Raw genomic sequence first — 17,043 nt, forward strand, 5'->3', positions numbered from 1 at the left:
AGGTACCAGTAGATTCAGTAGATTCTCACAAATCCAACAAGACCAAGCATTCATGATATGCACACTCTTAAGGCTATGAAATTGGGCTATTAGTAAAAAAGTAGAAAAGGGGGTGTTCACAATAATAGTAGCATCTGCTGTTGATGCTACAAACTCAAAACTATTATGTTCAAACTGCTTTTTTAGCAATCCTGTGAATCACTAAACTAGTATTAGTTGTATAACCACAGTTTTTCATGATTTCTTCACATCTGCGAGGCACTAATTTTGTTGGTTTGGAACCAAGATTTTGCTCATTTACTAGTGTGCTTGGGGTCATTGTCTTGTTGAAACACCCATTTCAAGGGCATGTCCTCTTCAGCATAAGGCAACATGACCTCTTCAGTATTTTGACATATCCAAACTGATCCATGATACCTGGTATGCGATATATAGGCCCAACACCATAGTAGGAGAAACATGCCCATATCATGATGCTTGCACCACCATGCTTCACTGTCTTCACTGTGAACTGTGGCTTGAATTCAGAGTTTGGGGGTCGTCTCACAAACTGTCTGCGGCCCTTGGACCCAAAAAGAACAATTTTACTCTCATCAGTCCACAAAATATTCCTCCATTTCTCTTTAGGCCAGTTGATGTGTTCTTTGGCAAATTGTAACCTCTTCTGCACATGTCTTTTATTTAACAGAGGGACTTTGTGGGGGATTCTTGCAAATAAATTAGCTTCACACAGGCGTCTTTTAACTGTCACAGCACTTACAGGTAACTCCAGACTGTCTTTGATCATCCTGGAGCTGATCAATGGGTGAGCCTTTGACATTGTGGTTATTCTTCTATCCATTTTGATGGTTGTTTTCCATTTTCTTCCACACGTCTCTGGTTTTTTGTCCATTTTAAAGCATTGGAGATCATTGTAGATGAACAGCCTATATTTTTTTGCACCTGCGTATAAGTTTTCCCCTCTCCAAGCAACCTTTTAATCAAACTACGCTGTTCTTCTGAACAATGTCTTGAACGTCCCATTTTCCTCAGGCTTTCAAAGAGAAAACCATGTTCAACAGGTGCTGGCTTCATCCTTAAATAGGGGACACCTGATTCACACCTGTTTGTTCCACAAAACTGACGAACTCACTGACTGAATGCCACACTACTATTATTGTGAACACCCCCTTTTCTACTTTTTTTTTTTTTTTTACTAATAGCCCAATTTCATAGCCTTAAGAGTGTGCATATCATGAATGCTTGGTCTTGTTGGATTTGTGAGAATCTACTGAATCTACTGGTACCTTGTTTCCCATGTAACAATAAGAAATATACTCAAAACCTGGATTAATCTTTTTAGACACATAGCACAACTATTATTCTGAACACTACTGTATGAATAAAACTGTCCTGTCTAAAGCTTTAGGACACAGATGTCAAACTGATTCCAGAAGGTGCAGGTTTTCTATGGGAACACCCACTCCACCAGGCGATCTCACTGAGTCACATAACTTTGAGCAGATGGAATCAGTTAATCAGTGAAATCGCCTGGTGGAGCGGGTGTTCCCATAGAAAACCTGCTCCTTCTTCACCCTTTCTGGAATCAGTTTGGCACATCTGCTTTAGGCCATCTAAAATAAAAAAAAACTAAAATAAATCAAATAAAAGAAGGAGAGAAGGGACTAACCTTAACGGAGAGAAAGTCATTGATGAGAGGAAGGAACAGCATGTCGTCACCGTCCCAAACCTGTTTCCCGTTGATCTCGATTCTGCCTCTGAGTTTCCACCGCTGACGGCCATATTTCATAAAGATCTGCAGACAAACAGTGTCAAGGTCACACCGGGTAACACTGCCACCCGTGAAAACTGTGTTTCCTTGCAAAACCTGGACTCACCTCGTACTGGTCACCTGCACACAGACGAGCAAATCCAGCCAGACCTGTAGCAGACAAGTGATGATTTAGTTTGAATAAATTGCAGATTAAAAGTGTGTGAGGAGTTCAGGAGAATGTGTGTGTGTGAGACCTTTCATCTTGATGTGGAACTCCCCCAGCTGGTTCTCCAGCTCGCTCTCCATCACACACATGTTCTGCAGCAAACATCAGAGTCAGCAGGTAGTGACAATGAACATTTCTATCTCACAGACTAAATCCTAACGGAGCTTTACAGTCTGAGAGAGAGGCCATTTGTTAGTGATGTTCAAAAAACAAAGTCAGAAAAACAGACTCAAGCATCAAGAAATTACACATTAACATTTGTCAGTCGTTTTAATGAAGACTACTGTTCTACTAAACCATGAAACTGTAACTGGAGGTGCAGCAGACAGAATACTCTCCAATCACATAAGGACCATACGTATATGGACAGTGGCACACTTTGGGCAATTTATAAATAAATAAAAAATAATAAATAAATTCCAAAATTTCACAGTGACTGAAGCATTTGTAAGGAACAGCATACCGAGTGTAGCCATGTGCGTACCTCGGTGTACTCTCTGTATCCTTTACTGGCTTCTGCTAAGCTCTCTCTGGCCTCCTTGCTGTTGCTGGACTCTGTGTAGGCCTTCACCATCTTGTTGGCACCGTCCCGGAGTCTCCTCTGCAGACAGTACGCCTCATACAGCTCCTCAATCTGTGCACAACACAAGAATTATTATACTGCCAAGCATCCATGAGAACATCAACTGATGTCTCAAACAGCAAATGTAAAATGTACACAGGAGCTGAAGAAGAAAACAACAAACGTAATGTCTCTAAAGCTTCAATACTCCACAGCTGTGGTTTTTATTAACTTTGAGCTTCAGCATCACAAAACATTTCAAAACAGAGACATGTGACATTTCCAAACGTAGCTTTTGTCTCTATGGCTCCTCGAGGTCATACCTTGCTGAGGTGGAACTCCAGTCGTCTTATGAACCTCTCTGTCACCTTAACTTGCTGCCAGAAGAAGATCAGAACCGTCATCAGCAGAAAGTAGAAAATATTGATAATTCTGTTTGCTTTAGTGTGATGAGCTCACCTTGTCCAGTTCATACAGGAAGCCCTGAAGAAGACAAGAAACATCACATCAGACATGATGTCACTGATTTAAATAACATCTGCAGCACAAAGAGTTCCACAGAAATAAAATCCAGTGACATCTAAAGACACCACTCAGACATCTGTCTGAGTGGTGTCCAAAAAATGAGGTGGGCTTCATAGATAATTGGCAAAGCTTCTGGGGAAAACCTGGTCTTGTTAGGAGAGACGGCATCCATCCCACTTTGGATGGAGCAGCTCTCATTTCTACAAATCTGGCCAATTTTCTTAAATCCTCCAAACCGTGACTATCCAGGGTTGGGACCAGGAAGCAGAGTTGTAGTCTTACACACCTCTCTGCAGCTTCTCTCCCCCTGCCATCCCCTCATTACCCCATTCCTGTAGAGACGGTGCCTGCTCCCAGACCACCAACAACCAGTAAAAATCTATTTAAGCATAAAAATTCAAAAAGAAAAAATAATATAGCACCTTCAACTGCACCACAGACTAAAACAGTTAAATGTGGTCTATTAAACATTAGGTCTCTCTCTTCTAAGTCCCTGTTGGTAAATGATATAATAATTGATCAACATATTGATTTATTCTGCCTTACAGAAACCTGGTTACAGCAATCAATCAATCAATCAATTTTTTTATATAGCGCCAAATCACAACAAACAGTTGCCCCAAGGCGCTTTATATTGTAAGGCAAGGCCATACAATAATTATGTAAAACCCCAACGGTCAAAACGACCCCCTGTGAGCAAGCACTTGGCTACAGTGGGAAGGAAAAACTCCCTTTTAACAGGAAGAAACCTCCAGCAGAACCAGGCTCAGGGAGGGGCAGTCTTCTGCTGGGACTGGTTGGGGCTGAGGGGAGAGAACCAGGAAAAAGACATGCTGTGGAGGGGAGCAGAGATCAATCACTAATGATTAAATGCAGAGTGGTGCATACAGAGCAAAAAGAGGTATATGTTCTCCAATGCCATATACCAACACAAGGCAGAGTAGCTACCTAAACTCTGTGAGTGAGATAGATTATCTCGTCAATAGTTTTATATCCTCATTGAGGACAACTTTGGATGCTGTAGCTCTTCTGAAAAAGAGAGCCTTAAATCAGAAGTGCCTTAAAGCAGATAATCCGTAAGTTGGAGAGGAAATGGCATCTCACTAATTTAGAAGATCTTCATTTAGCCTGGAAAAAGAGTCTCTTGCTCTATAAAAAAGCCCTCCGTAAAGCTAGGACATCTCACTACTCATCACTAATTGAAGAAAATAAGAACAACCCCAGGTTTCTTTTCAGCACTGTAGCCAGGCTGACAAAGAGTCAGAGCTCTATTGAGCCGAGTATTCCTTTAACTTTAACTAGTAATGACTTCATGACTTTCTTTGCTAATAAAATTTTAACTATTAGAGAAAAAATTACTCATAACCATCCCAAAGACGTATCGTTATCTTTAGCTGCTTTCAGTGATGCCGGTATTTGGTTAGACTCTTTCTCTCCGATTGTTCTGTCTGAGGTATTTTCATTAGTTACTTCCTCCAAACCATCAACATGTCTATTAGACCCCATTCCTACCAGGCTGCTCAAGGAAGCCCTACCATTAATTAATGCTTCGATCTTAAATATGATCAATCTGTCTTTATTAGTTGGCTATGTACCACAGGCTTTTAAGGTGGCAGTAATTAAACCATTACTTAAAAAGCCATCACTTGACCCAGCTATCTTAGCTAATTATAGGCCAATCTCCAACCTTCCTTTTCTCTCAAAAATTCTTGAAAGGGTAGTTGCAAAACAGCTAACTGATCATCTGCAGAGGAATGGTCTATTTGAAGAGTTTCAGTCAGGGTTTAGAATTCATCATAGTACAGAAACAGTATTAGTGAAGGTTACAAATGATCTTCTTATGGCCTCAGACAGTGGACTCATCTCTGTGCTTGTTCTGTTAGACCTCAGTGCTGCTTTTGATACTGTTGACCATAAAATTTTATTACAGAGATTAGAGCATGCCACAGGTATTAAAGGCACTGCGCTGCGGTGGTTTGAATCATATTTATCTAATAGATTACAATTTGTTCATGTAAATGGGGAATCTTCTTCACAGACTAAGGTTAATTATGGAGTTCCACAAGGTTCTGTGCTAGGACCAATTTTATTCACTTTACACATGCTTCCCTTAGGCAGTATTATTAGACAGCATTGCTTAAATTTTCATTGTTACGCAGATGATACTCAGCTTTATCTATCCATGAAGCCAGAGGACACACACCAATTAGCTGAACTGCAGGATTGTCTTACAGACATAAAGACATGGATGACCTCTAATTTCCTGCTTTTAAACTCAGATAAAACTGAAGTTATTGTACTTCCAATTCAGATCAGGGAGACAGACACCCTCTCTACTTTTAAGATTAGGCTTAAAACGTTCCTTTTTGCTAAAGCTTATAGTTAGGGCTGGATCAGGTGACCCTGAACCATCCCTTAGTTATGCTGCTATAGACTTAGACTGCTGGGGGGTTCCCATGATGCACTGAGTGTTTCTTTCTCTTTTTGCTCTGTATGCACCACTCTGCATTTAATCATTAGTGATTGATCTCTGCTCCCCTCCACAGCATGTCTTTTTCCTGGTTCTCTCCCTCAGCCCCAACCAGTCCCAGCAGAAGACTGCCCCTCCCTGACCCTGGTTCTGCTGGAGGTTTCTTCCTGTTAAAAGGGAGTTTTTCCTTCCCACTGTCGCCAAGTGCTTGCTCACAGGGGGTTGTTTTGACAGTTGGGGTTTTTCTGTAGTTATTGTTTGGCCTTGCCTTACAATATAAAGCGCCTTGGGGCAACTGTTTGTTGTGATTTGGCGCTATATAAATAAAATTGATTTGATTTAAAGGAACATTATATACAATGATCTGGGAACAGACTAAGAGCCAAAGGAGGAGAGCATCAGAGGAGAGGAGTCAAGACAGGAGAGCATCAGAGGAGAGGAGTCAAGACAGAAGAGCATCAGAGGAGAGGAGCTAAGGGAGGAGAGCATCAGAGGAGAGGAGTCAAGACAGGAGAGCATCAGAGGAGAGGAGCATCAGAGGAGAGGAGCTAAGACAGGAGAGCATCAGAGGAGAGGAGCTAAGGGAGGAGAGCATCAGAGGAGGAGAGGAGCATCAGAGGAGGAGAGGAGCATCAGAGGAGGAGAGCATCAGAGGAGGAGAGCATCAGAGGAGAGGAGCATCAGAGGAGAGGAGCATCAGAGGAGAGGAGTCAAGACAGGAGAGCATCAGAGCAGAGGAGCATCAGAGGAGAGGAGCTAAGACAGGAGAGCATCAGAGGAGAGGAGCTAAGACAGGAGAGCATCAGAGGAGAGGAGTCAAGACAGGAGAGCATCAGAGGAGAGGAGCTAAGGGAGGAGAGCATCAGAGGAGAGGAGTCAAGACAGGAGAGCATCAGAGGAGAGGAGCATCAGAGGAGAGGAGCTAAGACAGGAGAGCATCAGAGGAGAGGAGCTAAGGGAGGAGAGCATCAGAGGAGGAGAGGAGCATCAGAGGAGGAGAGGAGCATCAGAGGAGGAGAGCATCAGAGGAGGAGAGCATCAGAGGAGAGGAGCATCAGAGGAGAGGAGCATCAGAGGAGAGGAGCATCAGAGGAGAGGAGTCAAGACAGGAGAGCATCAGAGCAGAGGAGCATCAGAGGAGAGGAGCTAAGACAGGAGAGCATCAGAGGAGAGGAGCTAAGACAGGAGAGCATCAGAGGAGAGGAGCATCAGAGGAGAGCATCAGAGGAGGAGAGGAGCATCAGAGGAGAGGAGCATCAGAGGAGGAGAGCATCGGAGGAGAGGAGTCAAGACAGGAGAGCATCGGAGGAGAGGAGTCAAGACAGGAGAGCATCGGAGGAGAGGAGTCAAGACAGGAGAGCATCGGAGGAGAGGAGTCAAGACAGGAGAGCATCAGAGGAGAGGAGTCAAGACAGGAGAGCATCAGAGGAGAGGAGCATCAGAGGAGAGGAGCTAAGGGAGGAGAGCATCAGAGGAGAGGAGCTAAGGGAGGAGAGGAGCTAAGACAGGAGAGCATCAGAGGAGAGGAGCTAAGGGAGGAGAGCATCAGAGGAGAGAAGCATCAGAGGAGAGGAGTTAAGAGAGGAGAGCATCAGAGGAGAGGAGCATCAGAGGAGAGCAGTTAAGACAGAAGAGCATCAGAGGAGAGGAGCATCAGAGGAGAGCAGTTAAGACAGAGGAGCATCAGAGGAGAGGAGCTAAGGGAGGAGAGGAGCATCACAGCAGAGGAGCTAAGACAGGACAGCATCAGAGGAGAGGAGCATCAGAGGAGAGGAGCTAAGGGAGGAGAGGAGCATCACAGCAGAGGAGCTAAGACAGGACAGCATCAGAGGAGAAGAGCTAAGGGAAGAAACTGTCGTAGGTGAGGAGGTGAGAGAGGGGCAGTTTGGTTTGATGTCAGGAACAGATGAATCCCTGTTCACACTGACGGCTGATAAAGAAAAAGAAAAAGACTGTTATGTGGTGTTTAGTTATCTGGAGAAAGGTTAGGATGATGAGGTTAGGAGGAGGTTAGGATGAATGTTAGGAAAGGATGGGGGGGGACCGGGAATAAGGACCCAGTTAGCTGTGTCACTTTAACATCTTCACACATACCAGCCGTGAGTTCCTCTTTGATTCTTTAATCTGCCTGCTCAGACTGTCCAACTCCGTCTGATGAACCTGCAGGTATGACCTGACAAGAAGTGCGCGCGCACACACACACACACACACACACACACACACACACACACACACACACACACACACACACACACACACACACACACACACACACACACACACACACACACACACACACACACACACACACAGTTCAGGACAAACAACAGAACAATGACAACACAAAGAACGGAGAGAAACAATCATCTGTAAGACAACACATTAATAGTGCAGTGATGCATTGTGGGTCAAAGTACAGCTTAAGGCATCATATGGAAAACATTCCACGACCTGGAAGACGTTCCAGCAGCCGATGCTCTTGGAGAGCACTCAGCATCTCCAGAGACACAACTCGTTCAAGGCGCCGAAAACATGTCAGGACATCTGTTTCTTTCACACAGATGTCACCTTCAAACACTGACCAAACTTAAGAAATCAAGCTCTCAAACTGAAAGACCATATTCTGGAATTAAAATGGCATATAACTTTAACACTACTCGGAACACTACTTGGACTGTGTGAGAGAACAAGAACAGCAATGACATGTCAGCTACGTAAGCTACGTCAATGATCAACTTTAGTTTTTAATGTTATAAATACATAATGCAGCTAGTTAAGTTGCACTTTTCCCTCATCTATGATCATCTGTTCAGTAGCCACAAGAAGGAGTTTACTTGCGTTTTGTACCTCATACGATAACATTAATTAGCCCGTTGGCCTCTGTTTGCTAATGTGGTGTTTGCTTTATAAATAAATATCACACTAATGAAATTCATTTTGCTTCTCAATGTATGAAGCTGTAGCATCACGTTTCAAAAATAAATGTGACAGACTAATGCAACATATATTTTCTTCCCTCATCATGAAGTATTTTTGGACAGATACCACGAACACTCTGGTGCGACTTAATAGTCTGGAAAATACAGTACATTAACCATCCCAGTATTTGTGAAAGGAGACTTAGTTTTTATAGAGTCAGACAGACGGACGAGATGTCCACTGACCCAAACGGCCACAACGAGACTCAATGTCAGAATTGAGTGGAAATAAAGTGTGCAGCAGAAGAAGTCGTGTTGACCCGTTTGCTCCTGTGCAGTGATTAATGTTGACAGAAGAACTGGATCCGTTTAACGTTCCTCCCACACAGTCACAGCACCTTGGACATTTTTCTTTTGTTAATTCCTGCTTGGTGACTCACTGAAGGCCTTTTCTCAGCGCCTCGAACACCTCGTCCACTCGTTCGGGTTGAGGGGTTTTCGGAGGCGGGTTGGACTTGCTGGACACAGTGAACATTCTGCTGGCTCTGCTGGGTTTCCTGCTGATTCCTGGAGTGTTGAACGCTGACAGACTCCTGCAGTGAGACCACCATCACATTAAAACCTCCAGTGTCTCAACTCCAGACATAAACACACACACAAAAATACACCCTCTCATGGAGTAAACTGTGAGAGAAATGAAGCTGAGATCTTGTTGTAGTGGCATTCTGTGTTCTGAGAGTCAGCCTGTCTGTGTTTTTCCGAGCTCCACCTGACAGGATGTCCTGTGAAGCGTGGACTTCCCCGCTGTGTGTACCTGTAGTACTTGTCGCGAGTGTTGACTCCAGTGAAGCTCTGGCTCCTAGTGATGGATCTGGAGGTGATCCGTCTGACGGGCCGTGCAGACAGCGACATGGTGGACAGGGTTCTGGAAGGACTCCCTGCAGAGACACCAAACAGAACCATCAGCAGCAGCTCACAAAACTATTTGACGATGTAACAATGAAACCAAGGGATACCACTGAAGTCTAAAACTCCACCCAGAACATAGAATCAAACACTTTTCATTTCACAATATATTTAAACAGAGAAAGAAAATAAAGAGTTTGGACACAAATCTTCACAAAACTGCACAATATTTACATTTGCTTTAGACTGTGCTTGTAATTCATATAAACTAATGTTAAATATCTTCATGATCAGTAAAACCCCACAAATCTTATCAAAATGCAGTGAGTGAATGGACAGATAAATGAGCCCACACCTTCAGATTCTGCACACTATAACTCAAAAGCAACAATCGCTGTCATGTTTCAAATCTCCAAACTGAATCATCATATAATGAAGATTAACAGACTAAAATGTGGTAAATGCCGATATACCAGATCAATAATCAAACAACTGTGATTTGCTTATGCACTATCCCACAGACACAGTTACTCACAGGTGATATTTGCAAAATTCATCTGATTTTTAACTTAAGAGTTGTGATGGTTTTTGAATTAATATAATTATTTATATGATGTGAAGTCGCCTTTAATAGTTAAATGTGTCGTATCAAACATGTATGGTGAAGCCTGCATTTAACAGCTATATACAGCGTGAAGTTCTATAGAGTTTTCTGTGTGTGAATGTGAGGCATCAGATGGCAAAGTGCTATAGAAATACAGTCATTTATCAAAAATCGTACAGCAGCAGGTTGTTGTGGGCATTTTGGTGGCTTCCCTCACATGCATTTTATACATGCTATTTCCGTTTTTTTTGGTAACATTGCATAAAAGAGAGATTTTTTTTGTTCATTTTTACTATGTTAAAACAGTAAAAAAATTTCTGATAAAAACTGTAAAAATATATAATAAAAAATAGATCAATGCAAAAAAAGAAACAGCCTTTGAAGGTATTTTTGAATATCTGAAATCACTCTGAGCGTCAGAAAAATAATGAAATCCTCTTGTTATTGTGTATTTGGTTTGAGTAGGTTTCGATCTGTTCACAAGATTGCGAGACGTGGACGTGGCACTCAGACTGCAGCATAATGACTGACAGGTCTGCTGGAGTGACATATGTATGTATCTGCAGAACAACATGTGTGACGAGCGACACTTGGCCTTGGCCTATATCTCCGCTCTCTGAGGTATCACGTTTGACACGTAAACCATCAATCACATCATCCTTCAGGAATGTGGTTGTGATGGTGACAACTGAGCGAAGATATTCTTGTGGTGGTGATCACACACCGTGATAACAACATTCATGTCTTCACACATCACAGCTCATCTTTTCTTTCTAAAACCCCCAAACGCAGAAACCACTTCCTTAAAAACACCTCTGAACCGCTTCACATTCCTGACGGTGAGAAAATGTGTCCGCTCACATTCATCAGATGTTTACTCTTCTAATCCCAGTCCAAACACACACACACACACACACACACACACACACACACACACACACACACACACACACACACACACACACACACACACACACACCACTTTATATATTGAAGCGGTTGAGACTGTAAACTCTGTACTGTTTCCAGGAACCCAACATAAGAGGAAACACAACATGACTGAGGTGAAGAAGAACTCATTTAACAGAAAAGATCTCTTAAGTAGACCTTGATGCTATGAAGGGGTCATCTGCTGCAAACTGTTGGATAAAGAGAAAAAAGGACACAACTAAGTTAGGGTTTAGGTGATTTTCACTTTTTAGAGCCTAACCTCAGATCTGTTGGACACAGTTCTTCCCTCGGAACAAAAATTAAAATGGCAGCCAGAGAGCGTGTGATATATGTCCTCCTAATATGACTCACTTCGTTAACTGCTTAACAAGCTGCGACTGATCATTAGGTAGGAAATCAAGCTGGAGTTACTAGGTCTATCCAGTGTTGTATCCACAAATAAAATAATGACTGAAGTCAGCAAGGTTTATCAAGAATGTGATGAGTTGACCCGTGACCTTGAAAAGCTGGTCAAGGTCAGCCATATGCAAACTCAGGTGAGGTCATCACATGAGCCATCTCTATACTGAACTGGGTGAAGCTGCTGTTATTTGTTCCAAAGTTATCATTTTCACTGAGAATTTCCTAAGTTAACCTCTGTGACCTTCCAAAGCAGGTCAAGATCAGTCATATACAAACTCATCCAAGGGCATCACATGAGCCATCTATATACCAAATTTGATGAACCTGCTGTTATATGTACTCAAGTTATCATGTTTACCAATAGTAATCTCCTAAATTGACCTCTGTGACCTTGAAAAGTAAGTCAAGGTCAGCCATACGCACACTCATCCAAGTGACCAATATACCAGATTTGGAGAGATTGCTGTAATATGTTCTCAAGTAATCTTGTTCACGAGAATTTCAGAAGCTGACCTCTGTAACCTTAATACTTAGGTTGGGGCAATCTACAACCCCTGGCAAAAATTATGGAATCACTGGCCTCGGAGGATGTTCATTCAGTTGTTTAATTTTGTAGAAAAAAAGCAGATCACAGACATGACACCAAACTAAAGTCATTTCAAATGGCAACTTTCTGGCTTTAAGAAACACTATAAGAAATCAAGAAAAAAAGATTGTGGCAGTCAGTAACGGTTACTTTTTTAGACCAAGCAGAGGGAAAAAAATATAGAATCACTCAATTCTGAGGAAAAAATTATGGAATCACCCTGTAAATTTTCATCCCCAAAACTAACACCTTATTCCATAATTTTTTCCTCAGAATTGAGTGATTCCATATTTTTTTCCTCTGCTTGGTCTAAAAAAGTAACCGTTACTGACTGCCACAATTTTTTTTCCTGATTTCTTATAGTGTTTCTTAAAGCCAGAAAGTTGCCATTTGAAATGACTTTAGTTTTGTGTCATGTCTGTGATCTGCTTTTTTTCTACAAAATTAAACAACTGAATGAACATCCTCTGAGGCCGGTGATTCCATAATTTTTTCCTCAGAATTGAGTGATTCCATATTTTTTTCCTCTGCTTGGTCTAAAAAAGTAACCGTTACTGACTGTCACAATCTTTTTTTCTTGATTTCTTATAGTGTTTCTTAAAGCCAGAAAGTTGCCATTTGAAATGACTTTAGTTTTGTGTCATGTCTGTGATCTGCTTTTTTTCTACAAAATTAAACAACTGAATGAACATCCTCTGAGGCCGGTGATTCCATAATTTTTGCCAGGGGTTGTATATGCAAACTCATTTGAGGTCGTCACAAGAGGCACCTACACACCAAGTTTACTCAGCCTGCTGTCATTTGTTTTCAAGTTATTGCATCCGTAAGCTGCGTGACAGAAAGGAAAACTTATCGCATTATGCCCTCCTCTAGGGAGCAGGGCACCCGAGTTGTCTTCTACATTTGTTATGAGTTTCAGCGTCTTATCTGCATCACATCTCACTTGGGGTCACGTATGGCTCCTGTGGTGAAACAGGAAGTCTGTAAAAAACTGAAATTCCAGTGGTTCAGTCACTGACAGCCCCTGTGTGTCAGAAGGTGCATTATACTGTTCCCTAACTCAACACGCTGTAGCAACACTTATCTCTGGATTCTATAGCGTGAAGCGAATGAGAGTCTATTACTCATCCTGGACAGGACACCAATCCATCATAGGTCACTTCCCCAGATGAGGGCGGTACCCACGTACAGTTGGATGTGCATAAGTGTGTTATCCTTGGGAACCAAACCCGGGTCTACATGGTATCCCAACACCTTATCCCACAGAGCTCAACAACTTTTTAAATCAATTAATGTGAGGAGGACTAACAAACCACAACTTAACAATAAAACATACGTCATATTGTGAATTCCTGTAGAACAGCAGGGGGCAGGAATGAGTATAGGATGTTAAAACGATCAACAGATTGATTAATACCAAAAAATTGATAATTCTGCAAAGTTTCACAGCAGCAAGCTGAAAGATCTTTGGGCTAACATGCTAACAGCAAACACGTGCTAACAGCAAATACCAAACACAAACAGGAGTCAGACTCCTTATTCAATGCGTCCACTCTCTTTCTGTAGTTTAAAGTCGTTTTGAGACATGGAGCCAAAAAACAATTCTGCTGTGTGGAAATAAAAACATTGATTGTGGCTCACATCATCAGTTAGTTTCTGTCGACTAAACCCGTGTTTTCCTACCACGGCCTAAACCAGCATCCTGCATCCTGTTTCTTCAAACAGCTGAAGTACCAGATGACGGTGAGTCGCCCCCACCCACAGCTCAGGAAATGTCACAATCCTACAGGAAGTCAAACGCAACTGGGACTCCTGACAGGAAATTTAACAAAGGGAGATTGTCCTGAGGTCCTCTGCTTTAAGAGAAAGGTCAGTTCTTCTGGAGGTTAAGTCAAACACCAGTGATGGGAGGAGCACCTCACTAACACGAAGAAAATCACAGTATATGCACATCTCGCCAATAGGACATCAGTTCCACGGGAAATTCCATCCATCCATTTTCTATACCCGCTTACTCCAATTAAAGGTCACGGAGGGGCTGGAACCTATCCCAGCAGTCATAGGGCATGCGGCGGGGTTCACCCTGGACAGGACGCCAGTCTGTCACAGGGACACATATAGACAGACAAACACAAGCACACCTACAGACAATTACAAAGTTTCCAATCCATCTAAACTGCATGTCTTTGGATGCAGGAGGAAGCCGGAGCACCCAGAGGGAACCCACACAGATACCATACCATCTTTATTTATAAAGCACTTTACTGCAACCAAAGCTGACCCAAAGTGATGTGCACTAAAACAAACAGTTATTAACACATATATTTAAACAAGTTAATAAATATGAAATCTAAAAACTATAAAATCTAGAAAACTAAGTCTCACTGTAGTCAAAAGCCAAAGGAAAAATCATTTTTAAGACGACACCTAAAAGTGGCCAATGAAGGTGCTTCTCTTACACCCAAAGGCAAACTATTGCACAATTTAGGTGCATCAAGAAAAAAGGCCCTGTCCCCTCTGAGCTTCCTTTTTAGATCTCAGTACCTCCAGGAACAGCTGGCCAGCTGACCTGAGAGACAGACAAGGTACATAAGAGTGAAGAAGCCCAGAGAGGTACAACGGGGCTAATCCATGAAGAGACTTACGAGCAAAGACCAGAATTTTAAAATGAACCCTAAAATATACAGGTAACCAATGAAGAGAGGCCAAGACAGCGGTAAAGTGTCGTCTCCTTTGAGTTCCTGTCAAAAGTTGTGCAGAAGCATTCTGAACCAACTGCAAACGTGAAAGCAGCAACTGACTGACATAAAGTGAGTCGAAGTGAGATGAAATAAAGTATGGATCACCGTCTCAAAATGCTCCTTCTTCTTCTTGCTGTGAGGCAACAGTGCTAAACACTAAGCCACCGTGCTGCCCTTTCTACAAGAATTCACACCTGGAATTTATCTCAAACGAAACCTCAGGTGAAGAGTCCGTCACAATGTCAACTTTTTGATGGAATGGAGTTTTGCCATGAATTAGTGCCAAATGCAACTGGAGATGGTGTCGTTCCACCTCTCATTTTAGCAAACTGATTGAACTGTCACAAAAATAAATAAAGCCAACATTCACAACCTTGACAATACCAAGATAGAACAGATTATACTTCCTGAAAGTTTCACACTGTCGGGGTTTGTGACACTAAATTGTCAAACATTACAAACTATAGTTATTTGTACAACTAAGTTGTCCCTAAGAGCAGCTAAACAACCATAAGTTGATTTTTGCCTGTCAGCCTGTCTTATTTTCATCAAATGTTAACTTCTCAAATAAACAAACAGCGTCACCATATGCTGGCTAAATCATCAAGGTGTGACAGGGCTCTAAAATATGAACATTTTCAGGAAGGACGGAATTTCTATTGACAAGCACAAATCCTGGTCAACACCAAAGCATTAAGGGAACTTAATGAAACTGCGGGTCACAGAGCTTTTTCTTATCATGCCCCTGTTCTGTGGAATGATCTCCCTGCATCAATAAAACAGTCAGATTCTGTGGAGTCTTTCAAGTCCAGACTTAAGACACACTTATTTTCTCTTTCTTATTGGCTAGCATATTGTGTTGTTACTATGCTTTTTTTTTTTTACTGTTTTATTGTGCTTTTTTTAATCGTTTAATTGTGCTTTTTAACTTTTAAATTCATTTTATCTTAGTTTTTTAAAATTGTTTTCCGTGAAGCATCTTGAGGCAACACTGTTTTGAGTTGGTGCTATATAAAACTGCATTTATAATACTGCATTTAATCTATTATTAGACTCTATTGGCTTTGCTCAAAAAGTAAATGAGTCCACCCACCACTTTAATCATATCTTAGATCTTGTTCTGACTTATGGTATGGAAATAGAAGACTTAACAGTATTCCCTGAAAACTCCCTTCTGTCTGATCATTTCTTAATAACATTTACATTTACTCTGATGGACTACCCAGCAGTGGGGAATAAGTTTCATTACACTAGAAGTCTTTCAGAAAGCGCTGTAACTAGGTTTAAGGATATGATTCCTTCTTTATGTTCTCTAATGCCATATACCAACACAGTGCAGAGTAGCTACCTAAACTCTGTAAGGGAGATAGAGTATCTCGTCAATAGTTTTACATCCTCATTGAAGACAACTTTGGATGCTGTAGCTCCTCTGAAAAAGAGAGCTTTAAATCAGAAGTGTCTGACTCCGTGGTATAACTCACAAACTCGTAGCTTAAAGCAGATAACCCGTAAGTTGGAGAGGAAATGGCGTCTCACTAATTTAGAAGATCTTCACTTAGCCTGGAAAAAGAGTCTGTTGCTCTATAAAAAAGCCCTCCGTAAAGCTAGGACATCTTTCTACTCATCACTAATTGAAGAAAATAAGAACAACCCCAGGTTTCTTTTCAGCACTGTAGCCAGGCTGACAAAGAGTCAGAGCTCTATTGAGCTGAGTATTCCATTAACTTTAACTAGTAATGACTTCATGACTTTCTTTGCTAACAAAATTTTAACTATTAGAGAAAAAATTACTCATAACCATCCCAAAGACGTATCGTTATCTTTGGCTGCTTTCAGTGATGCCGGTATTTGGTTAGACTCTTTCTCTCCGATTGTTCTGTCTGAGTTATTTTCATTAGTTACTTCATCCAAACCATCAACATGTTTATTAGACCCCATTCCTACCAGGCTGCTCAAGGAAGCCCTACCATTATTTAATGCTTCGATCTTAAATATGATCAATCTATCTTTGTTAGTTGGCTATGTACCACAGGCTTTTAAGGTGGCAGTAATTAAACCATTACTTAAAAAGCCATCACTTGACCCAGCTATCTTAGCTAATTATAGGCCAATCTCCAACCTTCCTTTTCTCTCAAAAATTCTTGAAAGGGTAGTTGTAAAACAGCTAACTGATCATCTGCAGAGGAATGGTCTATTTGAAGAGTTTCAGTCAGGTTTTAGAATTCATCATAGTACAGAAACAGCATTAGTGAAGGTTACAAATGATCTTCTTATGGCCTCGGACAGTGGACTCATCTCTGTGCTTGTTCTGTTAGACCTCAGTGCTGCTTTTGATACTGTTGACCATAAAATTTTATTACAGAGATTAGAGCATGCCATAGGTATTAAAGGCACTGCGC

At 41.7% G+C, this 17,043-nt stretch overlaps 1 protein-coding gene across 3 annotated transcripts in view; it reads right to left on the minus strand.

Moving 5' to 3' along the window:
- ripor1 (RHO family interacting cell polarization regulator 1) overlaps positions 1-17,043 on the minus strand; it is a 107,439-nt gene that overhangs the window by 40,290 nt on the left and 50,106 nt on the right. For all 3 annotated transcript variants that reach the window (XM_034177279.1, XM_034177278.1, XM_034177277.1), the window contains exons 2-10: positions 9,269-9,392; positions 8,895-9,047; positions 7,631-7,709; positions 3,001-3,024; positions 2,865-2,918; positions 2,464-2,613; positions 2,008-2,071; positions 1,878-1,921; positions 1,670-1,795 (exon numbers count right to left, since the gene is read on the minus strand). In XM_034177279.1, coding sequence (XP_034033170.1) covers positions 1,670-1,795; positions 1,878-1,921; positions 2,008-2,071; positions 2,464-2,613; positions 2,865-2,918; positions 3,001-3,024; positions 7,631-7,709; positions 8,895-9,047; positions 9,269-9,366 — 792 coding nt within the window. In that variant the 5' untranslated portion in view covers positions 9,367-9,392. The remainder of the gene's footprint in view (positions 1-1,669; positions 1,796-1,877; positions 1,922-2,007; positions 2,072-2,463; positions 2,614-2,864; positions 2,919-3,000; positions 3,025-7,630; positions 7,710-8,894; positions 9,048-9,268; positions 9,393-17,043) is intronic.

Source organism: Thalassophryne amazonica, chromosome 8 (assembly GCF_902500255.1).
Source record: "Thalassophryne amazonica chromosome 8, fThaAma1.1, whole genome shotgun sequence".
Taxonomy (NCBI): Eukaryota; Metazoa; Chordata; class Actinopteri; order Batrachoidiformes; family Batrachoididae; genus Thalassophryne; species Thalassophryne amazonica.